Consider the following 20,726-nt stretch of genomic DNA (forward strand, 5'->3'; position numbering starts at 1 on the left):
GTCACGTACGCGTGTGTGTCTTCAGGGTGTCAGTGTTCGTGTGTGTACACGTCATGAGTGCATGACGTGTGCACATATCACACGTTGTACACGTGACATTGTGTCTGTTGTGACGTGATGCTCAGGCTGCATGTTTTTGTGGTACGTACGCATATTGTGCTGTGACTGTGCTGCACATGTATGATCCGTATGATGTGCTGTGTGAGTGGTGTGAAGCGCATGGGTGTGGTACACGCGGATGGCGCATGTGTGCATTATGTGTGCTGTGCGTGGGGCATGGTGTGCACCTGCACTGTGAGGGTGTGCGTGCGTGTGCTGTGATGGACGGCTCGTTTGGCGTGTCTGTGTGGTCTGTGAACATGTGTATTTGTTGTGAGTGTGCTGCTCATGAGTACTGTGTGCGTGTGCTGAGTGTGTATTATAAATGTGTTGTGCAAGTGGTGTGTGTGTACTTTTGCAGGTGTGTTGCTGGTGTGCTTGTGGCCTAAATGCACGGGTGAGTGTTGTGCGTGTGCGAGCCCCCCGTATTATGCATGAGATGTGCATACGTGCATGTGTGCACGGGTGTGTGTGCACCACTCCTGCTCAGAGTGACCAGCTGTCTGAGTTTGCTGGACGGTCCAGTCAGGAAGCCCCTTGGTCCCAGGCTCCGTCTGTCGGGCTGTCTCCCCTCCCCCAGCAGGGCTCTTTCCGGAGGTGTGCGGCGCCCTCTCCCGGCTGCAGTCTGTCCCTGCAGCCGCGAGCCCGGCCCTGGGTCCCCAGCTCCTCCACCCGCCAGGGACAATCGAGGCGCTAGCGCCTCCCCTTCCTGGCGGGGCTCCCGGATGACAACGGCTTGTCTGCAAAGTAAGGCCCCAACTCCACCTCCCTCCAGGGTGACGGGACTTTAAAACCGGCCCCAAATGCAGTCCTTTAAAGAACAGCCATCTCAGAAGCACCTCTCCTGTGTGTCTGAGGACACTATGTTCACAGAGGTTGCACAGAGCGCGCTTTTCAAATCTCAGCGTGTGCGCAGATCCCCTGGGCATCCTGTGGGCGTACGAAGTATGACATATTTGGCCGGGGGGTGGGGGCGCCCGAGATGCAACATTTCTATCAGGCTCCCGGCGGGCCCCAGCACTGCTGGTCTACAGACCACACTCTGGAGCAGCGAGGGGCTTTATCACTGGTTCCCAAATGTATGTCAGATTCCTGCAGATTGCTTGTTTAAAAAAAAAAAGTAGATTTTTCAGATACCGTTACTAAAAACTCTCAGTGGTTCTGAGTTGGAGTCCAGCAACCTGAATTTTCACAAGTTGGTACTAGACAGCTGGGGGTGAGCATGAAGCTGAATCTGCCTCTGTGTTCTGACACTGAGCTAAATATTGGAGACAGAGTTTGGGGTGAAGTAAACAAGAATAGCTTTATTGCTTTGCCAGGCAAAGGGGACCCCAGCAGGCTAATGCCCTCAAAACTGTGTGTCCCCCAACCTGGAGGGGGCATGGAGAAGGTTTATAGTAGTGGCTCAAAGAGGGCGTGAGCAGCTCATGGACATTCTTCTAATTTGTTGGTAGTTGGGCTTCCCTGGTGGCTCCGCTGGTAAAGAGTCCGCCTGTAATGCGGGAGACCTGGGTTCAATCCCTGGGTTGGGAAGATCCCCTGGAGAAGGGAAAGGCTACCCACTCCAGTACTCTGGCCTGGAGAATTCCATGGACTGTATAGTCCATGGGGTCACAAAGAGTCGGGCACAACTGAGCGACTTTCCCTTTCACTAGGTAAGTAGGAGTCAGCGTCATTAACCCCCTGGTTCCAACTGGTCTGGGGTCCACATGCTTGTGGGCAGTGTACAGTTAACTTCTCCCAGCTGGAGGGGGGTTCAGTTTCTGCAAAACAGCGCAGAGGTATTGCTGTGTGCATCCCTTGATGGGGACCCAGGACCCTGGCCCAAGGCTCCACTATTGTTCCTCTTGGCTGTTTCTCCCGGCTCTCACGTCCCTCCCATCTCCCCTAATTAACAACTGCTTGAATCCCGTTAGCACTCAGGGAAGGTCACGGAGGCTGAATGAAGGCTGCTTCCTGTAATCAGAGGAATGGGGGAGACAGAAAGGCTTCGTGCCCAGGAGGCCCGCAGAGCCCTGCTGTATGTCAAGTGGAGAGGCAGTGGGGTTCTGGATGTTTCCACAGGGCAAGTAGTATTGAGATTGGAAAATAGAGAAGAAAGGCCGAAAGGAGTGCAGTCCCTTTCATGGCCCGGGGTTCAGCTGTAGCCAGCTATGCGCCACTTGCTTACGCCAACTTTGTGTTTATGGTTTGGTCTGGGTTTCCTTGGCTGTATACCCACATCGTGACTAAACCATACACCCATGGAACAGTGGCCCCGGGGTTGAATTCTGGACATCACCCCTTACTGTATGACCTTGCGTCATCACTCAACCTCCCTGAGCCTCAGTTTCCCCAACTGTAAAGTGGTGATGACAGTAACGCCCTCTCAAAGGGTTGTGATGCAAATGAGATGACCCGTGCGCTGATTCCCCCTAGTGTTCAAGTCCAAATGGAAGACATCCTTGGCGTATTCTCAAGGGTAGGTCCGAGGAGTGAGCTGGAAAGAAGCTTGGAGGCGGCACCTGGGGACTGCACACCGTTGTCCTTTCTCTGACCCATGAATTATCTTCAGCCCCCTCGGGCTGCCAAATTATCACAAGCTTGGCAGCTCTCGGAATTACCTGGAAACAGATTTTCCAGCAATAGGGCTGAGTGGGCCTGAGACTCTGCATTTCCGATGTTGCAGGTCTGAAGCCCCACACTTTGAGTGGCCCTGGAGTAAATAACACTGGCTTTCACTTGTGGCTCAGCTGGTAAAGAATCCTGCAATGTGGGAGACCTGGGTTCGATCCCTGGGTTGGGAAGATCCCCTGGAGAAGGAAAGGGCAACCCACTCCAGTATTCTTGGGCTTCCCTTGTGGCTCAGCTGGTAAAGAATCCTCCTGCAATGCGGGAGACCTGGGTTCGATCTCTGGTTGGGAAGATCCCCTGGAGAAGGGAAAGGCTACTCACTCCAGTACTCTGGCCTGGAGAATTCCATGAACTGTATAGTCCATGGGGTCACAAAGAGTCGGACACGACTGAGCGACTTTCACTTTCACTAGCAATTAAAAAATATAAGATGCAGGTTGACCACTTCTGATCTAACCTTCGAAGCCCAAGGCAGGACCCCCACCCCCAACCCTAGGTACTGGGTGTTCCATCTCAGAGGATGGCACTCGGCACAGTCTACACTGCAGCCCCCCTGTGGGGGCTGGATCCAGAGTGGAGATGCAGAGAGGTGCCCTCCCTGGCCATGGCTTTGCTGGACTTGGGGGGCTTGGTGATCACGGGGTACCTTTGTGACCTGACCAGCCAGGCACCACACACACTGGCTTGTTTTCCCTCTCATTACAGGTGGGGAATTAGCTGGGCTCCCGCCCCCCATCTCTGCCCAGTTACTGACTACCCCCCCTCCAGCTCCTACCAAATCAGCAGAGGTCCCCTCACCTGCCCTAGGGCTGGGCCCATCCACTCAGATTTACTGATGCCCTGGCAGCTGCCCTCTTTTGCAGCCCAGGTGGCAGAGCCATCCTGCGATGTCTGGCTTCCTGTCAGGAACTGACCTGACCCTGTGGAGAGCCACACCCCCTCTTCCTTGACAACACGTCACAACTCCAGGGGATGCCCAGGCCTCAGCCCAGACAGACTACTTAAGAATCCCTGCAAGCAGAACCCGGGCAGAGTCTCAGGCCCACTCAGCCCTACTGCTGGAAAATCTGTTTCTAACAAGATTCCAAGGTGATTTATGTTCGTGTCAAAGCTTGAGTAACACTGATGAGGGTTACAGTTCACAGCGCTGCCTGCACGTGAGAATCAACTGGAGGCTTTTATGAATGACCGTGGCCAGGCTCCTCCCCGCAGACTAGCTAAGTGGACACAGCCCACAGGGACTCACTGTCAGAGATTCTCGTGTGCAGCCCTCGTTAGTCCAGGGCAAGGGAATCAGGATCAGAGCAAAGCCAAGGATGCCTGGAGCCCCTCAGAGGAGGCTGGGAGAGTTTGGAGATCCCTCCACAGAGAGAAGAGGGTTGCAGGCACCTTGTGTGACCTGTCTCCTCCGTGGGCAGTGACGGGCTGGCAGCCTCAGCCTCATAAGTAGGCTCAAGCCCGTCCACACATCTCTCTCATCTGTAAGCTCCTTTGTCTGTCCCTCTAAGGCCGGGGTCCTCAACCCCCAGGCCACCAACTGGCACCGACCCGTGCCCTGTTAGAAACCATGCTGCACAGCAGGAGGTGAGTGGTGGGTAGGCAAGCAAAGCCTCTTCTGTATTTACAGTGGCTCCCCGCTGTTCGCATCGCCATCTGAGCCTCACCTCCTGTTGGATCAGTGGTGGAATTAGATTCCCATAAAGTGAAAGTGGTGAAAGTGTGAGCCGCTCAGGCGTGTCCCACTCTGTGCGACCCCATGGCCTGTAGCCCACCAGGCTCCTCTGTCCATGGGGATTCTCCAGGCAAGAAAACTGGGGTGGGTTTCCATGCCTTTCTCCAGGGGATCTTCCCAACCCAGGGATCGAACTTGAGTCTCCCACATTGCAGGCAGATTCTTTTTTTTTTATTATTTTCTAACTTTACAATATTGTATTGGTTTTGCCATATATCAACATGAATCCACCACAGGTATACACGTGTTCCCCATCCTGAACCCTCCTCCCTCCTCCCTCCCCGTACCATCCCTCTGGGTCGTCCCAGTGCACCAGCCCCAAGCATCCAGTATCGTGCATCGAACCTGGACTGGTGACTCATTTCATATATGATATTATACATGTTTCAATGCCATTCTCCCAAATCATCCCACCCTCTCCCTCTCCCACAGAGTCCAAAAGACTGTTCTATACATCAGGGTCTCTTTTGCTGTCTCGTATACAGGGTTATTGTTACCATCTTTCTAAATTCCATATATATGAGTTAGTATACCATATTGGTGTTTTTCTTTCTGGCTTACTTCACTCTATAATAGGCTCCAGTTTCGTCCACCTCATTAGAACTGATTCAAATGTGTTCTTTTTAATGGCTGAATAATACTCCATTGTGTATATGTACCACAGCTTTCTTATCCACTCATCTGCTGATGCAGGCGGATTCTTTACCATCTGAGCCACCAGGAAAGCCCTAGATTCTCATAAGTGAAAGTCGCTCAGTTGTGTCCAACTCTTTGCGACCCCATGGACTATACAGCCCATGGAATTCTCCAGTTCAGAATACTGGAGTGGGTAGCTTTTCCCTTCTCCAGGGGATCTTCCCAACCCAGAGATCGAACCCAGGTCTCCCGCATTGCAGGCAGATTCTTTACCAGCTGAGCCACCAGGGAAGCCCAAGAATGCTGGAATGGGTAGCCTATCCCTTCTCCAGCTAATCTTCCTGACCCAGGTATCGAACCCAGGTCTCCTACATTGCAGGTGGAGTCTTTACCAACTGAGCCATGAGGGAAGCCCTAGATTCTCATAGGAGCACAATAAATGTAATGTTCTTGAATCATCCCCAAACCATCCCCCTCTCTGGCCCATGGAAAAATTGTCTTCCATGAAATCAGCCCCTCTTGCCAAAAAGGTTGGAGACCACTGCTCTAAAGCATCGTCCCCAGGCCGTATCCCAGCAGCCCTGGCCCCAGGCCTGGCCTGGAAATTGTGGTCTCCACAATGAGCTCCACCAATTAGGGGCACCATGGGCTGAACCTAGGGGTTTTCATAGAATGCAGGGCATTTGTATCGTTATCCTGTTCCTATAGACGGCCAGCCTGTACACCTCTTGAGAGCAAGAACAGCATCCACCTTCATTCATTGAATATTTCTTTGTGCCCGCATGCATTCTGAGTTACTTCCATCATGTCCCGCTCTGAGTGTTTGGTTAGCGACTATTGAAGGTGGGAAGGTGAGCAAGCCCCAGCCCCACCCCTAAGGAGCTTGGAGTACCCCGAGGGCTGCAGACAGGCAACCAGCTGTGACATGCGTGGGGTCAGGGCTGAGACAGGGAAGCCATTTCAGTCCGGGACCGCGACTGATTTGGTAGGAGTTGTGGAGCGACTTAGCACGCACGGGAGCCAGGAACTCCAAACCAGCTTTAGAAAAATCAGCGAAGATGGTAACAATACCTCGTGTACGAGACAGCAAGAGACACTGATGTATAAAAGTCTATGGACTCTGTTGGGAGAGGGAAGAGGGTGGGGAAGATTTGGTGAGAATACATTTGTAACATGTAAATTCATGTAAGGAAACGAGTTTGCCAGTTCCAGTTCGATCCTCACGATACTGGGAGTCTGGCTGGTGCACTGGGACGACCCAGAGGGGGTATGGGGAGGGAGGAGGGAGGAGGTCAGGATGCGGGAACACATGTAACCTGTGGTGGATCATTTTGATATTTGTCAAAAACTAATACAATTATGTAAGTTTAAAAATATAAATAAAATTTAAAAAAAAAAAAAAAATGTTTTGTAATGACAACTTAAAAAAAAAAAAAGAAAATCCAGCAGAAACCTTTCTACTCCGGCCAGGCAAGGGGAGGGCGGACAAGGGTTTGCATCACAGCCCAGCCATCTGGAGAAGGCTGGACACCTTCCCATCAGAATCAGCCTCCAAATGCGTGTTCTGAGGTCATGGGGGACCCCAGAGCTGCAGGAAGCTGGAGCGTTTATCTGTGTGTCAACACAGACCCAGGCTCTTCTGATCTCCAAGTGTGAAGTTTGTGTGCACTGAGCAGCTCTCCTGAGCCAGAATGATCCCTTTTAATCCAGGCAGCTGCCCTGGATTAGAGGGGGGTCTCAGCCTCCCCGTGTTGACTAATTAGCGGGTATAATAGTGGAGCCAAGATTCACAGCCACATTGATTTGGTTCCAAAGCCCTGGGTCCTTCCTTCCGCCCTGCTGCCGCTCAGAAGGTGGACAAGTGAGCGCGGGTGGGCTTTTGGACACTTGTGTGATGTCCACACACTGAGAGCGTAAAACATGCAGCAGGCGATTGGTTGAAGGACAAAGAAAGCTGCGCCATCGCTTAGTAATAAAAGCAAGCGTTTCTTCTGGGAGCGCCTTATCGGACCTGGTCACATCTGAGCATTGCTTCTCGGTGTCCAAGAGCTGTTCTTCTGCCCTGCCTCACCCATCCCCCCGGCAAAGCCGTGGTACAGACAGAGCAGGAAAAACCCCACTTGACAGAAGGAACCCCAGTCACCCCAGGAGGGGAAGGGACTTGCCCAGGCCCCCTGCATGGACCACTCACCTTTGCTCTGTTGTTTGCCTTCCTACCTACTGTATTCCCTTGAGGGACTTGAAGATACATCATGAAATAGAAAATTGCTCCTAACATCCTGTTTAGTCAAGACAAAGGGAAGTGTACTTGAGAAAATCTTCCTTTCCGTTCCTGGTACACGCCAAGCCCCTGCCCACCTCCAGTCCTTAGCAGAGGCTGTGACATCCACCAGGAACTCTGTTCCCCACCATGAACACCCTTCCCCACCAGGCACCTTCTCTGACTGTGCCCCACCCACCCTCAGGTCCCGGCCTCAGCTGTTGAATACTTCTTTGGTTTTCTGTTTAATGGGATATAAAGTCCACGACATCAGAGGCTCTCTGAGCTGGGGTTCCCCCCGAGGCAGACCCCAAGGCAAGGATTTGTTTTGTCCATGGTGCCAGGGAGCCCTGCTATGGGGCGGGGACGGTGAGGCGGAGAACAAGGGACAGCCGACGAAAAGCGGGTTTGCAGGCGGCTTCCTCTGTGGGCAGCTGAGGCTCAGCCCTGCGGGGGCAGCTGGCGACAGCACCCTGCTGCCCTTCGCCTAGGATCTGGGCTGCTGGATTTTAATGCACCGACTCCTTTCAGGTGCCTCCTGCAGGCAGCTCCCAGGGCTGGAGGAGGTGACTCTGCAGCTCTTCAGGCCGCTGGTGCTTAAGGGGAACGTCTCTGACCGTCAGAGAAAACCGCCAGATGGTTGAAAGTCAGGCTGTGCTGTACCCTAGGATATCCCCCAGGGGATACGGGCGGGGGCGTCACACAACTCTGCTTCAAGGCTTTTATCTACGATGAGTCCCCTACATGTGAACAAGTTTCGTTCCAAGGGCACATTCCCAAGTCCAATTTGTTCGCAAGTCCAACAAAGTTAGCCTAGGTACCCAACGAACACAATGGGCTACATAGAACTGTTCAGTTCAGTTCAGTTGCTCAGTCGTGTCCGACTCTTTGCGACCCCATGGACTGCAGCATGCCAGGCCTCCCTGACCATCACCAACTCCCGGAGTTCACTCAAACTTATGTCCATCGATTTGGTGATGACATCTAATGAGGAGGAAATGGTTGGATGGCATCATCGACTCAATAGTACTGTACTGTAACAGGTTTATAATACTTCTCACACAAATGATACATTAAAAAATCACAAAAAGTAAATAAATCGTTTCTAATCTTACAGTTACCTTGAATGTACAGTAGTCCAGTACCATAGCTGGCACACAGGGGCTGGTGTTGAGTGAATGGGCAAGAAGAGTTGCTGAATGGAGGAGACAGAGAAGGCGGGAGATGGTAGAGCTGAAGGGTCATCAGCCTTGGTAGACGGAGGGTGAACTGCAACGTCGCTCACCCCTGACGCTGATGGCACAGGGTCTGGTTCTTTGTTGGAATCAGATGCACATTCACATCTTTGAAAGTTTGCAACTTGAAGATTCATATGGAGGGGACTTACTGTATTTAACCCACCTTCCAGTAGTAATAAGTTGTCAGTCAATAAATGTTATATGACTGGATAAAAATGGAAAGTTGAGACCAAAGAGAAAATCAGAGTGAAAATAGGCAATCAATGACTAGGGAAGTGAAAGTCGCTCAGTCGTGTCCGACTCTTTGCAACCCAAGGGACCGTACAGTCCCATGGAATTCTTCAGGCCAGAATACGGGAGTGGGTAGATGTTCCCTTCTCCAGGGGATCTTCCCAACCCAGGGATTGAATCCAGGTGTCCCGCATTGCAGGCAGATTCTTAACCAGCTGAGTCACCATTTTCTTACTCTGAGCTTCCTGGCGGCCAAAGTGAAAAAGGAAACACCATAAATATTGAGACCCTTGTTGCTCAGGAGGAGGACACACATCATGTCCTCAAAGGAGGAAAGGATTTTCCCGGCACTTCTTTCTTGAGAAAATTTCCTCCAGAGTTGTGTGGAGGGGATAGAAGAAAGTGCTGGAGGAGACAATGCCTCCACAGGTGTTACAGAGACCATAATGCAAAGCAGTTGTCATGAAAAGCTTTCTTTCACTGTTCTCTGAGAAAAGCTGAGAGCATGGTGCCAAGCAAGACACCACAGAAGCAAGTTTCTAAGGCAGCCAAGACAGTGGGATCAAAGGAAGTTGCTTTCTGAGGACTTTACTAAATCAGTGTAGACAGCCCAGAACATTTGATGAAACAAATGGATTATCTATTCTTCAAATAATCCCCTCCCTTCATAGTCACTGGAACACAAGCTTTATGACTGAATCCACAACATTCTGTCAGCACTTCAGTCCAAGATGCCGGTATACATATCCTGGTCAAGAGCACAAGGTGCAGAGTCCCACTGACCATCAGCTGTTTGCTGTGCATGCAGGCATGCTAGGGCACTTCAGTCGTGCCTGACTCTTTGCAACCCCAGGCTCTTTGCAACCACCAGGCTCTTTGCAACCCCAGACTCATTGCAACCACCAGGCTCCTCTGTCCATGGGATTCTCCAGGCAAGAGTACTGGAATGGGTTGCCATGCCCTCCTCCGAGGGATCTTCCTGACGCAGGACTCTTTGCAACCCCAGACTCTTTGCAACCCCAGACTCTTTGCAACCACCAGGCTCCTCTGTCCATGGGATTCTCCAGGCAAGAGTACTGGAATGGGTTGCCATGCCCTCCTCCGAGGGATCTTCCTGACGCAGGGATCAAACCAGAGTCTCCTGCAGCTCCTACACTGCAGGCAATTTCTTTACTGCTGAGCCACCGAGGAAGCCCCGTTTGCTGTGCAACTTTAAGCAGGTCACTTACGCCCTTTGGGTTCTAGTTTTCTCATCTTTAGAATGGACTGCATGTGCCTTATCTAGTGCTACATACATACAACCTCAAAATTTAGCGACTTAAAAGATAAGTAAATTGGACTTCATAAAATTTTTAAGTGTTCTTCAAGAAAGTGAAAAGAAAACCCAGAAATGGTAGAAAGTATTTGCAAATCATGTATCTGATTAGGGACTTGCATCAGAATGCATAAATACCCCTTATAATAAAAATAAAAAGATATCCTACTTAAAAATAGGCAAAGGATTTGAATGGACATTTCTCCAAATAATACATAGGAAATTACCAAAAAGCACAGGATGCTCAAATCATTAGTCAGTGGAGAAATGCAAATCAGAACCACAGTGAGGCACCATTTCACCCCCACTGAAATGACTAAATTAAAAAAAAAAAAAAAAGACAATAGCAAGTGCCGACAAGGCTGTGACAAAGTTGCTGGAATACAAAACGGTGCAGCTGCTTTGGAATACGGTCTGGCAGTTCCTCAAAACATCAAACATTCATTTCCCACATAGCTCAACAATGCCAGATCTAGGTATATACCCAGGAGAACTGGAAACACATGTTCACATGCAAACTACACATGAATGTTCATAGCAGCACCACTCATAATAACCAAAAACGGAAATACTCAAATGTCCATCAACTGATGAATGGATAGAGTGAGGTCTGCTTAAACAACGGAACAACGTTCGCCAGTAAAGAGCAGTGAAGTACTGATACATACTTCAACACAACGAACCTTGAAAACACTGTGCAACGTGAAGGAAGCCAGACATGAAAGGCTGCAGATCATATGATTCCATTTACATGAGGTTTTTAATCTTCCCGTAGTCCTTAACGGTCACTGTACATCTTATCCTCATTTTACGGATGAAGAAGCTGAGGCAGTCAGGCTCTTGGAAGGCTTGAAGGAAACGATAATGAACAGCCTGTATTGAAAGTTTACTTATGAGTAGGGCACTGGCCTAAGCACTTTATATGAATTCACTCATTTGCTCCTTCCAACAAACCCATTTTGCAGATTGAAACATTGAGAGTAAACTGCATGCTTGAAAAGGACTTGTTGGAATCAAGGAGATTCTGAAAAATAAGCATTGGTTACTGCAGAAGTGACTGGGCCTGTGGATCTGGAAACTGTTGAAAGGAAGGATGGCTATCAGTGAGCTTATGTCTCTCGTCCAAGTCACATGAGGACAGCTCTGGGATTTGAACTCAGTGTCAAAGTCTGATATGCACTCTTCCTAAGCATTACCGACTTGATGGACATGCTTTTGAGTAAGCTCCAGGAGTTGGTGATGGACAGGGAAGCCTGGCGTGCTGCAGTCCATGGGGTTGCAAAGACACGACTGAGCGTCTGAACTGAACTGAACTTCCTAAGATTCCCTCAACTGTCAGGGTGTTGGAGCTCTCAGGGAATCCCCTTCCACACCCCTCTGCCCCTGTGCTGCCACATGGACCCGTCTGGCCACCCCCATGAGACGCGGTGCTTCCCAGACGCTGATGAGGCCATCGCTGAAGTGATGACCTTGGACCCCAGCAGCCCAGGCATGTATCTGGAGCCTCTTCCTTCCACGGGGGTCTGCACAGCCTGCCCAGCCAATGGACCCCTGTTTTTGCTCACTCCACCCCCAAAAGCAAAAGAATCAATCCTGGCTCCTCTGAAGAGCATCTCGCGGGCCCTGAGACATAGGCCTGACTGAAGCTCTGTCTCTGCTATTTTGTGCTTCTCTCAGAGCCTCGGTGGGAGAGCTGGCCTGCCCCCAGGAGCCCACACCGGTCCTCCTGGGAGCACCACATTGCCACCGTGGTTATTTTCAGCTTGCAGCCCCGGCAGCTCTGTGGTTGCCTGAAGAGGTATTCCAGAGCCGTCTGCTTATGTTCTGAGGATGTGTGAGCCTCTTTCCCTGGAGCACATGAAGGGTCCTCTCTGAGCTGCTGCCAGACACCTGCCTCCACGCCTCAGGGAGCCCCCACCCCCTTAGCCTTGAAGAGTTTTCAAAAGCTCGCTTGCTTTTCAAAGTCCTCGAAGCCGGTTGAGTTCATCCCAGCCACGCACCATCCCTGTCATCTCTTCACCCCTTTCTCTCACCAGGAAGACAGAACACAGTTCTCTCTACTCGTAAAACCTAGAAAACTCTGGAACAGGACGTGGAGGGAGAGGAGGACAGTCCTATGAGACTCTCTTCGAAAACCCCGCTCCCCTGTTTTGTCCTCATCCCTTCCCCCTGTTCTATGCAAAGGGCTCTCCGAAAAGTCAGGAGCACAGAATTTCAAGGCTTGCAAGAGCCTTTGGGACTCATCCTGCAGTAATAATATGTCTTCTGATGAAGGCAGTGAATGCAGAGCGCTCGCTCAGGGCCAGCTCCATTTCTTTCTTTCTTTCTTTTTTTTTTTTTTATTGGAGTCTAGTTGCTTTATAGTGTTGCGTTGGTTTCTGCTGTACAGCAAAGTAAATCAGCTATGAGTTGAGTAAGTGAGTGAGTGAAAGTCGCTCAGTTGTGTCTGACTCCTTGCGACCCCGTGGACTATACAGTCCATGGAATTCTCCAGGCCAGAATACTGGAGTGGGTAGCCTCTCCCTTCTCCAGGGGGTCTTCCCAACCCAGGGATCGAACCCAGGTCTCCTGCATTGAAGGTGGATTCTTTACCAGCTGAGCTACCAGGGAAGCCCAAGAATATTGGAGTGGGTAGCCTGTCCCTTCTCCAGAGGCTCTTCCCAACCTAGGAATCAAACCCAGGTCTCCTGCATTGCAGGCGGATTCTTTACCAACTGAGCTATCAGGGAAGCCCTCTCTCCAGAGGATCTTCCCAGCCCAGGGATCAAACCCAGATCTCTCACATTGCAGGTGGATTCTTTACCAGCTGAACCACAAGGGTACCCCCAAGCTGTGGCTCAGCTGGTAAAGAATCTGCCTGCAATGCGGGAGACCTGGGTTCTACCCCTGGGTTGGGAAGACCCCCTGGAGAAGGGAAAGGCCACCCACTGCAGTGTTCTGGCCTGGAGAATTCCATGGACTGGATAGTGCATGGGGTTGCAAAGAGTCGGACACGACTGAGCATCTTTCACTTGTTGTTCGCTTTCACTACAAGGACACATGTGTGCACACAGGCACGCATACACACACGCATTGTCTCCTGTCCTCATATTCTGTGGATTGGAGATAGAGCAAGGGGTCACTCCTCTGGGAGATGGACGTTAGTCCCTCTGAATCTACACCCGTGGGAACCCCATATGCAGGCCTCTTTGTCCCCGCCTCCTCTCCTATCTGACTCAGAAAACAGCCATCATGCAAGCAACTGCCCAAATAATGTTTTGGGGTTTTTCTGTACCCACTGAGTTCACTGTGGTAAGATTTTTTTCCAGTAGCCATCGGAGACCCCTGTTTCTAGGACCCTTGGGTTTGCCAATCCTGGTATTGTTCCACTTCCAACATGTTATTTGAATAGCCCTGAAATCAAGCTGCAAAAGTTCCTGTATAGTTCGCTATTTTGTTCATCTTGGGGATGCTTCTAAGAACACTGTCATCTCTTTAAGAGGGCCTTCTTTCTAAAGTCCACAGGAATTTCTGTTTAAAATTCTATTTGTTTGGTTATCGCTGTGCTGGGTCTTCACGGCAGTGCAGGCTTGTCTCTAATTGCCGTGAGCGGGTTTCTCATTGTGATGGCTTCCCTCGTTGCGGTTCCCGGGCTCTAGAGCACAGCTCAACAGTTGTGGCCCTTGGGCTTAGCTGGGCTTCCCTTGTGGCTCAGTTGGTAAAGAATCCACCTGCAGTGCAGGAGACCCCAGTTAGTTGCTCCACAGCATGTGGGATCTTCCTGGATCAGGAATTGAACCTGTGTCTCCTGGACTGAAAGGTGGATTCTTTACCACTGAGCCACCAGAGAAGCCCTAAAGTCCATTGGAATGTCTTTTACAATCAGTGCTATATTTAAAAACAGGTGAAATCTAAATGAGGTCTGTATGTGACTTAATAGTACTGAACCATGTCCAGTTCCTGGTTTTGATAGTTGTGGGTGGTGGTGTACAAGACTCTCCCTGGGTGGAGCTGGGTGAAGATAAAATGAGAATTCTCTGTACTACTCTTGCAACTTCCTGTGAGTCTTAAATGATTTCAAATTAAAACGTTATCAATTGTATTAAAAAAAGTCTACCTGGTATGTAGCTTTTCTGACGGTAACAATTCTATAAATCTCCCGTTTTACTTTGGGTTCCAGGAAGCTTAGAGTCAAATTTTAAATTCTCTCTAGAAATACCAAGGCTCTTTGGACATACACATGTATGTCCTTTTCCAAATGCTGACTTTCCACTTGTCAACTAAAGAAAAAGGCACCACCTAAGAGTTGAGAGTTGTGTTTTATTTGGGAGCCTTACTGAGGACTGTAACCGGGGAGACATCACTCAGACAGCTCTGAGGAACTGCTCCCCAGAAGTAAGAGAGGAGCCAGATATATAGGAGCTTTTGCTGGAAAAAAAGAAAAGCAAATAAACCATGGAGTCAACATTGAATGGAGTCGAACATCAGAAGATTACTGCCAATCACAAAAAACAGACATCTCGGGTTAATGATCTTAGAACGTTGCTCTGTGTGGGAAGATGCGAGAATCTGGGCTCATTGAAATCATGTCTTAAATACTCATCTTCAGTAGCCTGTTTTCCTCTATCCTGAATCCCCGTGGGGTACACGGAGAGGTGGGGGCGGGGAAGGAGCTGTACTGTCTGATGGCTGCAACATTCTTTTTTTACAGGACCAGCAGGCAGCATTCTTTTTAGGATTTTTTTTTTTTAATCATTATTTTGTCGTGCATACTTCCTCGGAGTGACTTTGAATCAGTTTAGTTCAGTTCAGTCACTCAGTCGTGTCCAACTCTTTGCAACCCCCTGGGCTGAACCACGCCAGGCCTCCCTGTCCATCACCAACTCCCGGAGTTTACTCAAACTCAAGTCCATTGAGTCGGTGATACCATCCAACCATCTCATCTTCTGTCGGCCCCTTCTCCTCCCACCTTCAATCTTTCCCAGCATCAGGGTCTTTTCCAATGAGTCAGTTCTTCGCATTAGGTGGCCAAAGTATTGGAGTTTCAGCTTCATCATCAGTCCTTCCAATGAATATTCAGGACTGATTTCCTTTAGAATGGACTGGTTGGATCTCCTTGCATTCCAAGGGACTCTCAAGAGTCTTCTCCAACACCACAGTTCAAAAGCATCAATTCTTCAGTGCTCAGCTTTCTTTATAGTCCAACTCTCACATCCATACATGAACACAGGAAAAACCACAGCCTTGACTATATAGACCTTTCTTGGCAAAGTAATGTCTCTGCTTTTTAATATGCTATTTGGTTGGTCATAATTTTTTTTCCCAAGGAACAAATGTCTTTTAATTTCATGGCTGCAGTCACTATCTGCAGTGATTTTGGAGCCCCCAAAATAAAGTCTGTCACTGTTTCCATTGTTTCCTCATCTATTTTCCATGAAGTGATGGGACCAGATGCCATGATCTTACTTTTCTGAATGTTGAGTTTTAAACCAACTTTTTCACTCTTCTCTTTCACTTTCATCAAGAGGCTCTTTAGTCCTTCTTCACTTTCTGCCATAAGGGTGGTGTCATCTGCATGTCTGAGGTTATTGATATTTCTCCCGGCAATCTTGCTTCCAGCTTGTGCTTCATCCAGCCCAGCATTTCTCATGATGTACTCTGCATATAAGTTAAATAAGCAGGGTGACAATATACAGCCTTGACGTATTCCTTTCCCAATCTGGAGTGACTTTGAATACTTTATGAAAAGAAATAGTGTATAAATACAGAAACAATATTACAGTTGTCACAGCTAGCTTACGAGACGTTCATGTGCCTTGTTGTTTCATCATCTAAGGTTTCTGTTTTAACTTTATCTGAAAGCACTCACCATGTAGCATTTTTCCCAGATAGTCACAGGCAAGTTTCCATGGCATTGAGAGCTCCAGCTTCAGCTGGGACACATCCAGCAGAGGGGTGTCCAGCTGGTGAGCAGCTAGGGCTGGTGTCCAGCTGGTGAGCAGCTAGAGCTGATCCCCAGGCCAGCACAGACGCCTTTAGATGTTAGAAGTTTGAGGTCCTTGAGACAACCCCAGTTCAATTGCAAATGCCTCTCTGAGGACAGACTGGTGGTTTCAGCAGCTACAACCTGGAAAGGCGTGCTCCAGCAGTGAGTTTTAAGAAAGTGCCTTTGTGGACAGGTATGAACTGCATGCTGCTTTAGGGGTCAGGTTGTTATTAGAGTTCATTCCACTGTGAATTCACTCAGAGTCCTCACAGACCCCATGCTTAGCAAACATAAAGCAGAGCATTCTCTTCACCTGTAGAGGAAGGTGGGAACCTGAGAGTCTCCTGGCAGAGATCACACCATCACACACAGACACACACACACACACACACACACCCATTGGTCCCGTCACAAAGCAGCAAAGGGGAAAGGGCATGACTGCTGTGAAGGTATAATATCCAGCTCTGCCAATCACTGATCACATGGCTTTGATGAGCCTTGTTCTCTCTGAGCCTCAGTTTCTTCATCTGTAAAGTGGGATGAGCTGGTCCAACCCACAGACTCACCAGGCAGTGATGTGCGTAAAGGGCTTGACACAGCATCTGGCATGTTGTTACTGCTCCCAAAGGTTCAAACCTTGCCCCTTCTTCAATAATAATTATAATACTAATAAGAATAATAATTAACATGTAGAGAGCTCTAATCAAGATGGCAGAGTAGAAGAATGTAGAACTCACTTCCTTCCAAATACCTCAAAAACACATCTACAAGTGGGGCAGTTCTCACAGAGCACCTCCCAGGCCGTAAGAGAAGACCTCAAACTCCTGAAAGGACAAGAAAGGTTCCTATGCGACTGGGCAGGATGAAAGGGGAAAGCGGGTAAGTGGGACAGGTCCTGGGTCTCTGGGAGGGATCCGGAAAGAGGAAACATTCCTGAACCCTGGGAAGTCCCTTCACCAGCGGGGAGCTCAGAAACGGAGCTTCAGAGGCTCAGAGGCAAGCCCAGCCACCAGCCCGCGGCAAACAGAGCAGAGAGGCCTGCACAGACGGTCCAGCCAGCAGGCTGGGCACCCAGCCTGAGACACAGGTCTGCTGCTACGGACGGGGCTGGGTGCTGAGACTCGGAGTTCAGAGTCCTGGCCTGGGGAGGGGACTGGAGTTGGCTGCTGGGAGGGAGCCTGAAAGGCCTGGAGTGTGGCCCAGCTCAACAAGGGGTGTTCTTGGAAGAAGCCCAGCCCTCCACAGTAGCAACGCACCATTGCTAAGTAGCGTGCCAAGGGCAGGGCCACTATAGCAGCTGCTGTCTCCACGCACTGACCCCTACCTCCACGGGCTCCTAGAGAGTGCCCCCAGCCACCACTCAGGGGCTCAGTAGCAGATGCCACAGGCTGCCCATGTGCAGAGGGTGGATGAAACCACAGCTGAGCCCCAGGGGCCACACTACTTGGGAAGCAGGGCAGAATTTTTTCTCCCTGCGGTTGTGCGAACCATGGATTTACACCCCCGCCCCTGGCTTTGTAAAGTGAGCACCTGCGTGTCATCTGAACAGACACAGATCTACACCAAGACAGATGACAATTAAAATGGCAAAAGTTAAAGAGAGGATGACAAGGGAACCCCTATAAGGCCATCAGCCGATTTCTCTACAGAAAAGTTGCAGGTCACAGGGGAGGGGCAAGATATATACAAAGTCCCGAAAGGGAAAAAACTGCAACCTAGGATACTCTACCCAGCAAGATCATCATTGAGAATAGAGGGAGAAGTAAAGAATGTCTCAGACAAGCAAAAACAAAAAGAATAGAGCCATACTAAACCTACCCTAAGGAAATATTGCAAGGTCTTCTCTAAATAGAAAATAAGTAAGAATCTATAGGAAAGAGAAAAGTACAATTGGAAGGTAAATCATATAAATAAACCAGTACACAGATTTAAAAAAAAAAAAAAAGAAGACTTTTTTCTGTGAAAGTGATGACAACCACAATGGACAACAAAAGGATGAACCTGAAGATGTAAAATCATCAAAATCATAAAATGTGGGGGGTGAGTAAGAAAATACTCATAGTATTTAGGAAAATACGCTAGTTCTTTTTTCTAGAATGTGTTTGAACCTATATGACTACCAGTCTAACACAAGAAGATATAGGGAGGGATTAATGTGCTTGAAAAACAGAGTGACCACAAATCTAAAACATACAATAGATGCACAAAAACCAGAAGCAAAGAACATAAACATAATACGAAAGAGAATCAGCCAACCGCAAAATGGAAAAGGACAAGGAAGAAATATAAAATCAATGGGAAATCAAGGTTTAAAATGACAATAAATACATGTCTATCAATAATTACCTTAAATGCCAGTGGGCTAAATGTGCCACATCTAAAAGATATAGAGTGGCAGAGTCGGTTAAAAAAAACAAAACAAGAACCCACGATAATGCTGCCTGCAAGAGACCCACTTCAGGGCAAAGGCTACACACAGAGTGAAGTAAAAATTAACACGTATGATGTGTCAGACGCTATGCTAGATTGTAGGAATACAAAAGTAAAGAAAACAGCGTCCTTGCTCTTAAACAATTGATCTTTCATGTTGATAGGACACTTACTGTGTATCTTGCCCTGTTAAGGCCTCACACCAGCTCTAAGAGGTGGGTGATCTTGTCATTCATTCCCATTTCACAGATTAGGCCAGTCGTCTGCTGAGAAATGGTGGTAACCTCTCAACTGCTAGGGGAGAGGCGAGGATACACACTGTAAAGCAGTTCTCGGAGTCCGAGGCCTGGGAGACGGTGGACAGCACGTCTGTGAGGGCGTCACGGGTTCTCTTTAGTGGAAATTCTGAGACAACGCAGGGAGAGAGCCCTCGAGTCGGGAGCAGAGCCAGTGGCTAGAGCCTTCCCCTCACGCCCTGCCTCTCCTCTCTGCAGGTGCCTGCAGCAGCCGCCGCCCGCGGACAGCCTGCCCACCGCCAGCGTCGTCCTCTGCTTCCACGACGAGGCCTGGGCCACCCTCCTGAGGACCGTGCACAGCATCCTGGACACGGCGCCCAGGGCCTTCCTGAAGGAGATCGTCCTTGTGGACGACCTCAGCCAGCAAGGTGGCCGCGGGCTTCCTGCAGGCTCTCTTGGGAGGGCCTGGACCCTGAGGGCCTCCGTGCACAGACTGGAGTTTGGAGCCTATGTAGGCGGGAGTCCCCGAAGCGGTCCCGCAGACGGGGATTCGGGTGCAGGAGACTCATCCGGGAAGAGCCCCAGAGGCTCCGCCCCCTGTGACACCCCCAGAGTGTGATGCTGGCTGCAGGCGAGGAACCAGCAGCTGGAGGGTGACTGTGCTGCTCTCTCGTTATTGGCTCTTTTGATCGCAGTGCAGGGCATGTGGGATCTTAGTCCCATGCCCCTGTATTGGAAGTGGAGGGTCCTAACCACTGGACCGCCAGGGAGGTCCCTTGTGCTCACCTTTTTTGTAAGGGACTTGAGCACTGAAGCATCTGCAGATTTTGGTGTCTGCAGTGGGTGGGCGGACTCCTGGAACCAACGCCAGCACCCCGACTCTGAAGGATGACCGTACGTTGGTCTTTCCATCTCTGCTAGTGCTCATCTGGGTGCTCTCACACCTGTCCATTTGCACAGTTTTTCTGATTTTGAATGTGCTGTGCTGTGCTTAGTTGCTCAGTCATGTCCAACTCTTTGCAACCCCATGGACTGTAGCCCACCAGGCTCCTCCATCCATGGGATTCTCCAGGCAAGAATACTAGAGTGGATTGCCATGCCCTCCTCCAGGGGATCTTCCCAACCCAGGGATGGAACCCAAGTCTTCCGCATTGCAGGCGGATTCTTTATCGGCTGAGCCCCCAGGGAAGCCCAAGAATCCTGGACTGGGTAGCCTTCTCCAGAGGATCCTCCCGACGTAGGAATCAAACCTGATCTTGAAGACAAAGCCTAAAAAGCCTCTCTCAACCTGTATCCGCTGTAGGATTGTCATTCCTGAAAGAATGTGTAGACTTTTGATCTCAATCTCTAGCCTCCCATCTTCTCTTCACTGCTCACTCCCCCACCACTGCAGTAAGACCTCTCTGGCCAGTGCCACCCTCCTGGGGGCCGCCTACAATGGACCCTCTGTCTTTGACTTCCTTGATCCCTGTGTCTTAGTCAGGTACCCTAGAAGCAGAGCCTGAGACGGGGACTCATGTGTATGTTACTGGGGGGCGGGGTGGTGCTCTCAGGGGAACACTAGGGGAGTGGGGAAGCCTGGAGGAGGCAGGAGGAGTTGAGCTAAGACGCGGTGTCGGGTGAAGGTCAGCCACGGCCTGTTCCCAGGTGCACCTCAGCTGTCTTGCCTTGAGGCAAAGAGTGGCCTTGGTATTCAGGCAGCCGTCGGTCATTGCCAACCCACCCACCACTCACCTGGGGCGAGGGGTGGCATTCTGACCAACTCTCTGCTACTTGCAGGAGAGGTGGTTCCGGTCCCCTGGGTTCTGGTCCCCTGGGGCACGTCTCCAGGGTAGGATGGGGACTTCAGTTGGCAGCCAACCCCCAGCAGCTGGGCACCTGCAAACCAAACTAGCAAGAGGGGTCCCAGCAGAGCGGGGCACCAGCAGCATCTGCTTCAGCCTCACTGCTGCCTTTGGAGAATGTGAGCAC

General features: G+C 50.0%; 1 protein-coding gene across 1 annotated transcript in view; it reads left to right on the forward strand.

Moving 5' to 3' along the window:
* GALNT15 (polypeptide N-acetylgalactosaminyltransferase 15) overlaps nt 1-20,726 on the forward strand; it is a 47,343-nt gene that overhangs the window by 2,773 nt on the left and 23,844 nt on the right. Inside the window, 1 exon segment of the mRNA NM_001193182.2 lies at nt 19,014-19,183. Coding sequence (NP_001180111.2) covers nt 19,014-19,183 — 170 coding nt within the window.

Source organism: Bos taurus, chromosome 1 (genome assembly GCF_002263795.3).
Source record: "Bos taurus isolate L1 Dominette 01449 registration number 42190680 breed Hereford chromosome 1, ARS-UCD2.0, whole genome shotgun sequence".
NCBI classification, from domain to species: domain Eukaryota; kingdom Metazoa; phylum Chordata; class Mammalia; order Artiodactyla; family Bovidae; genus Bos; species Bos taurus.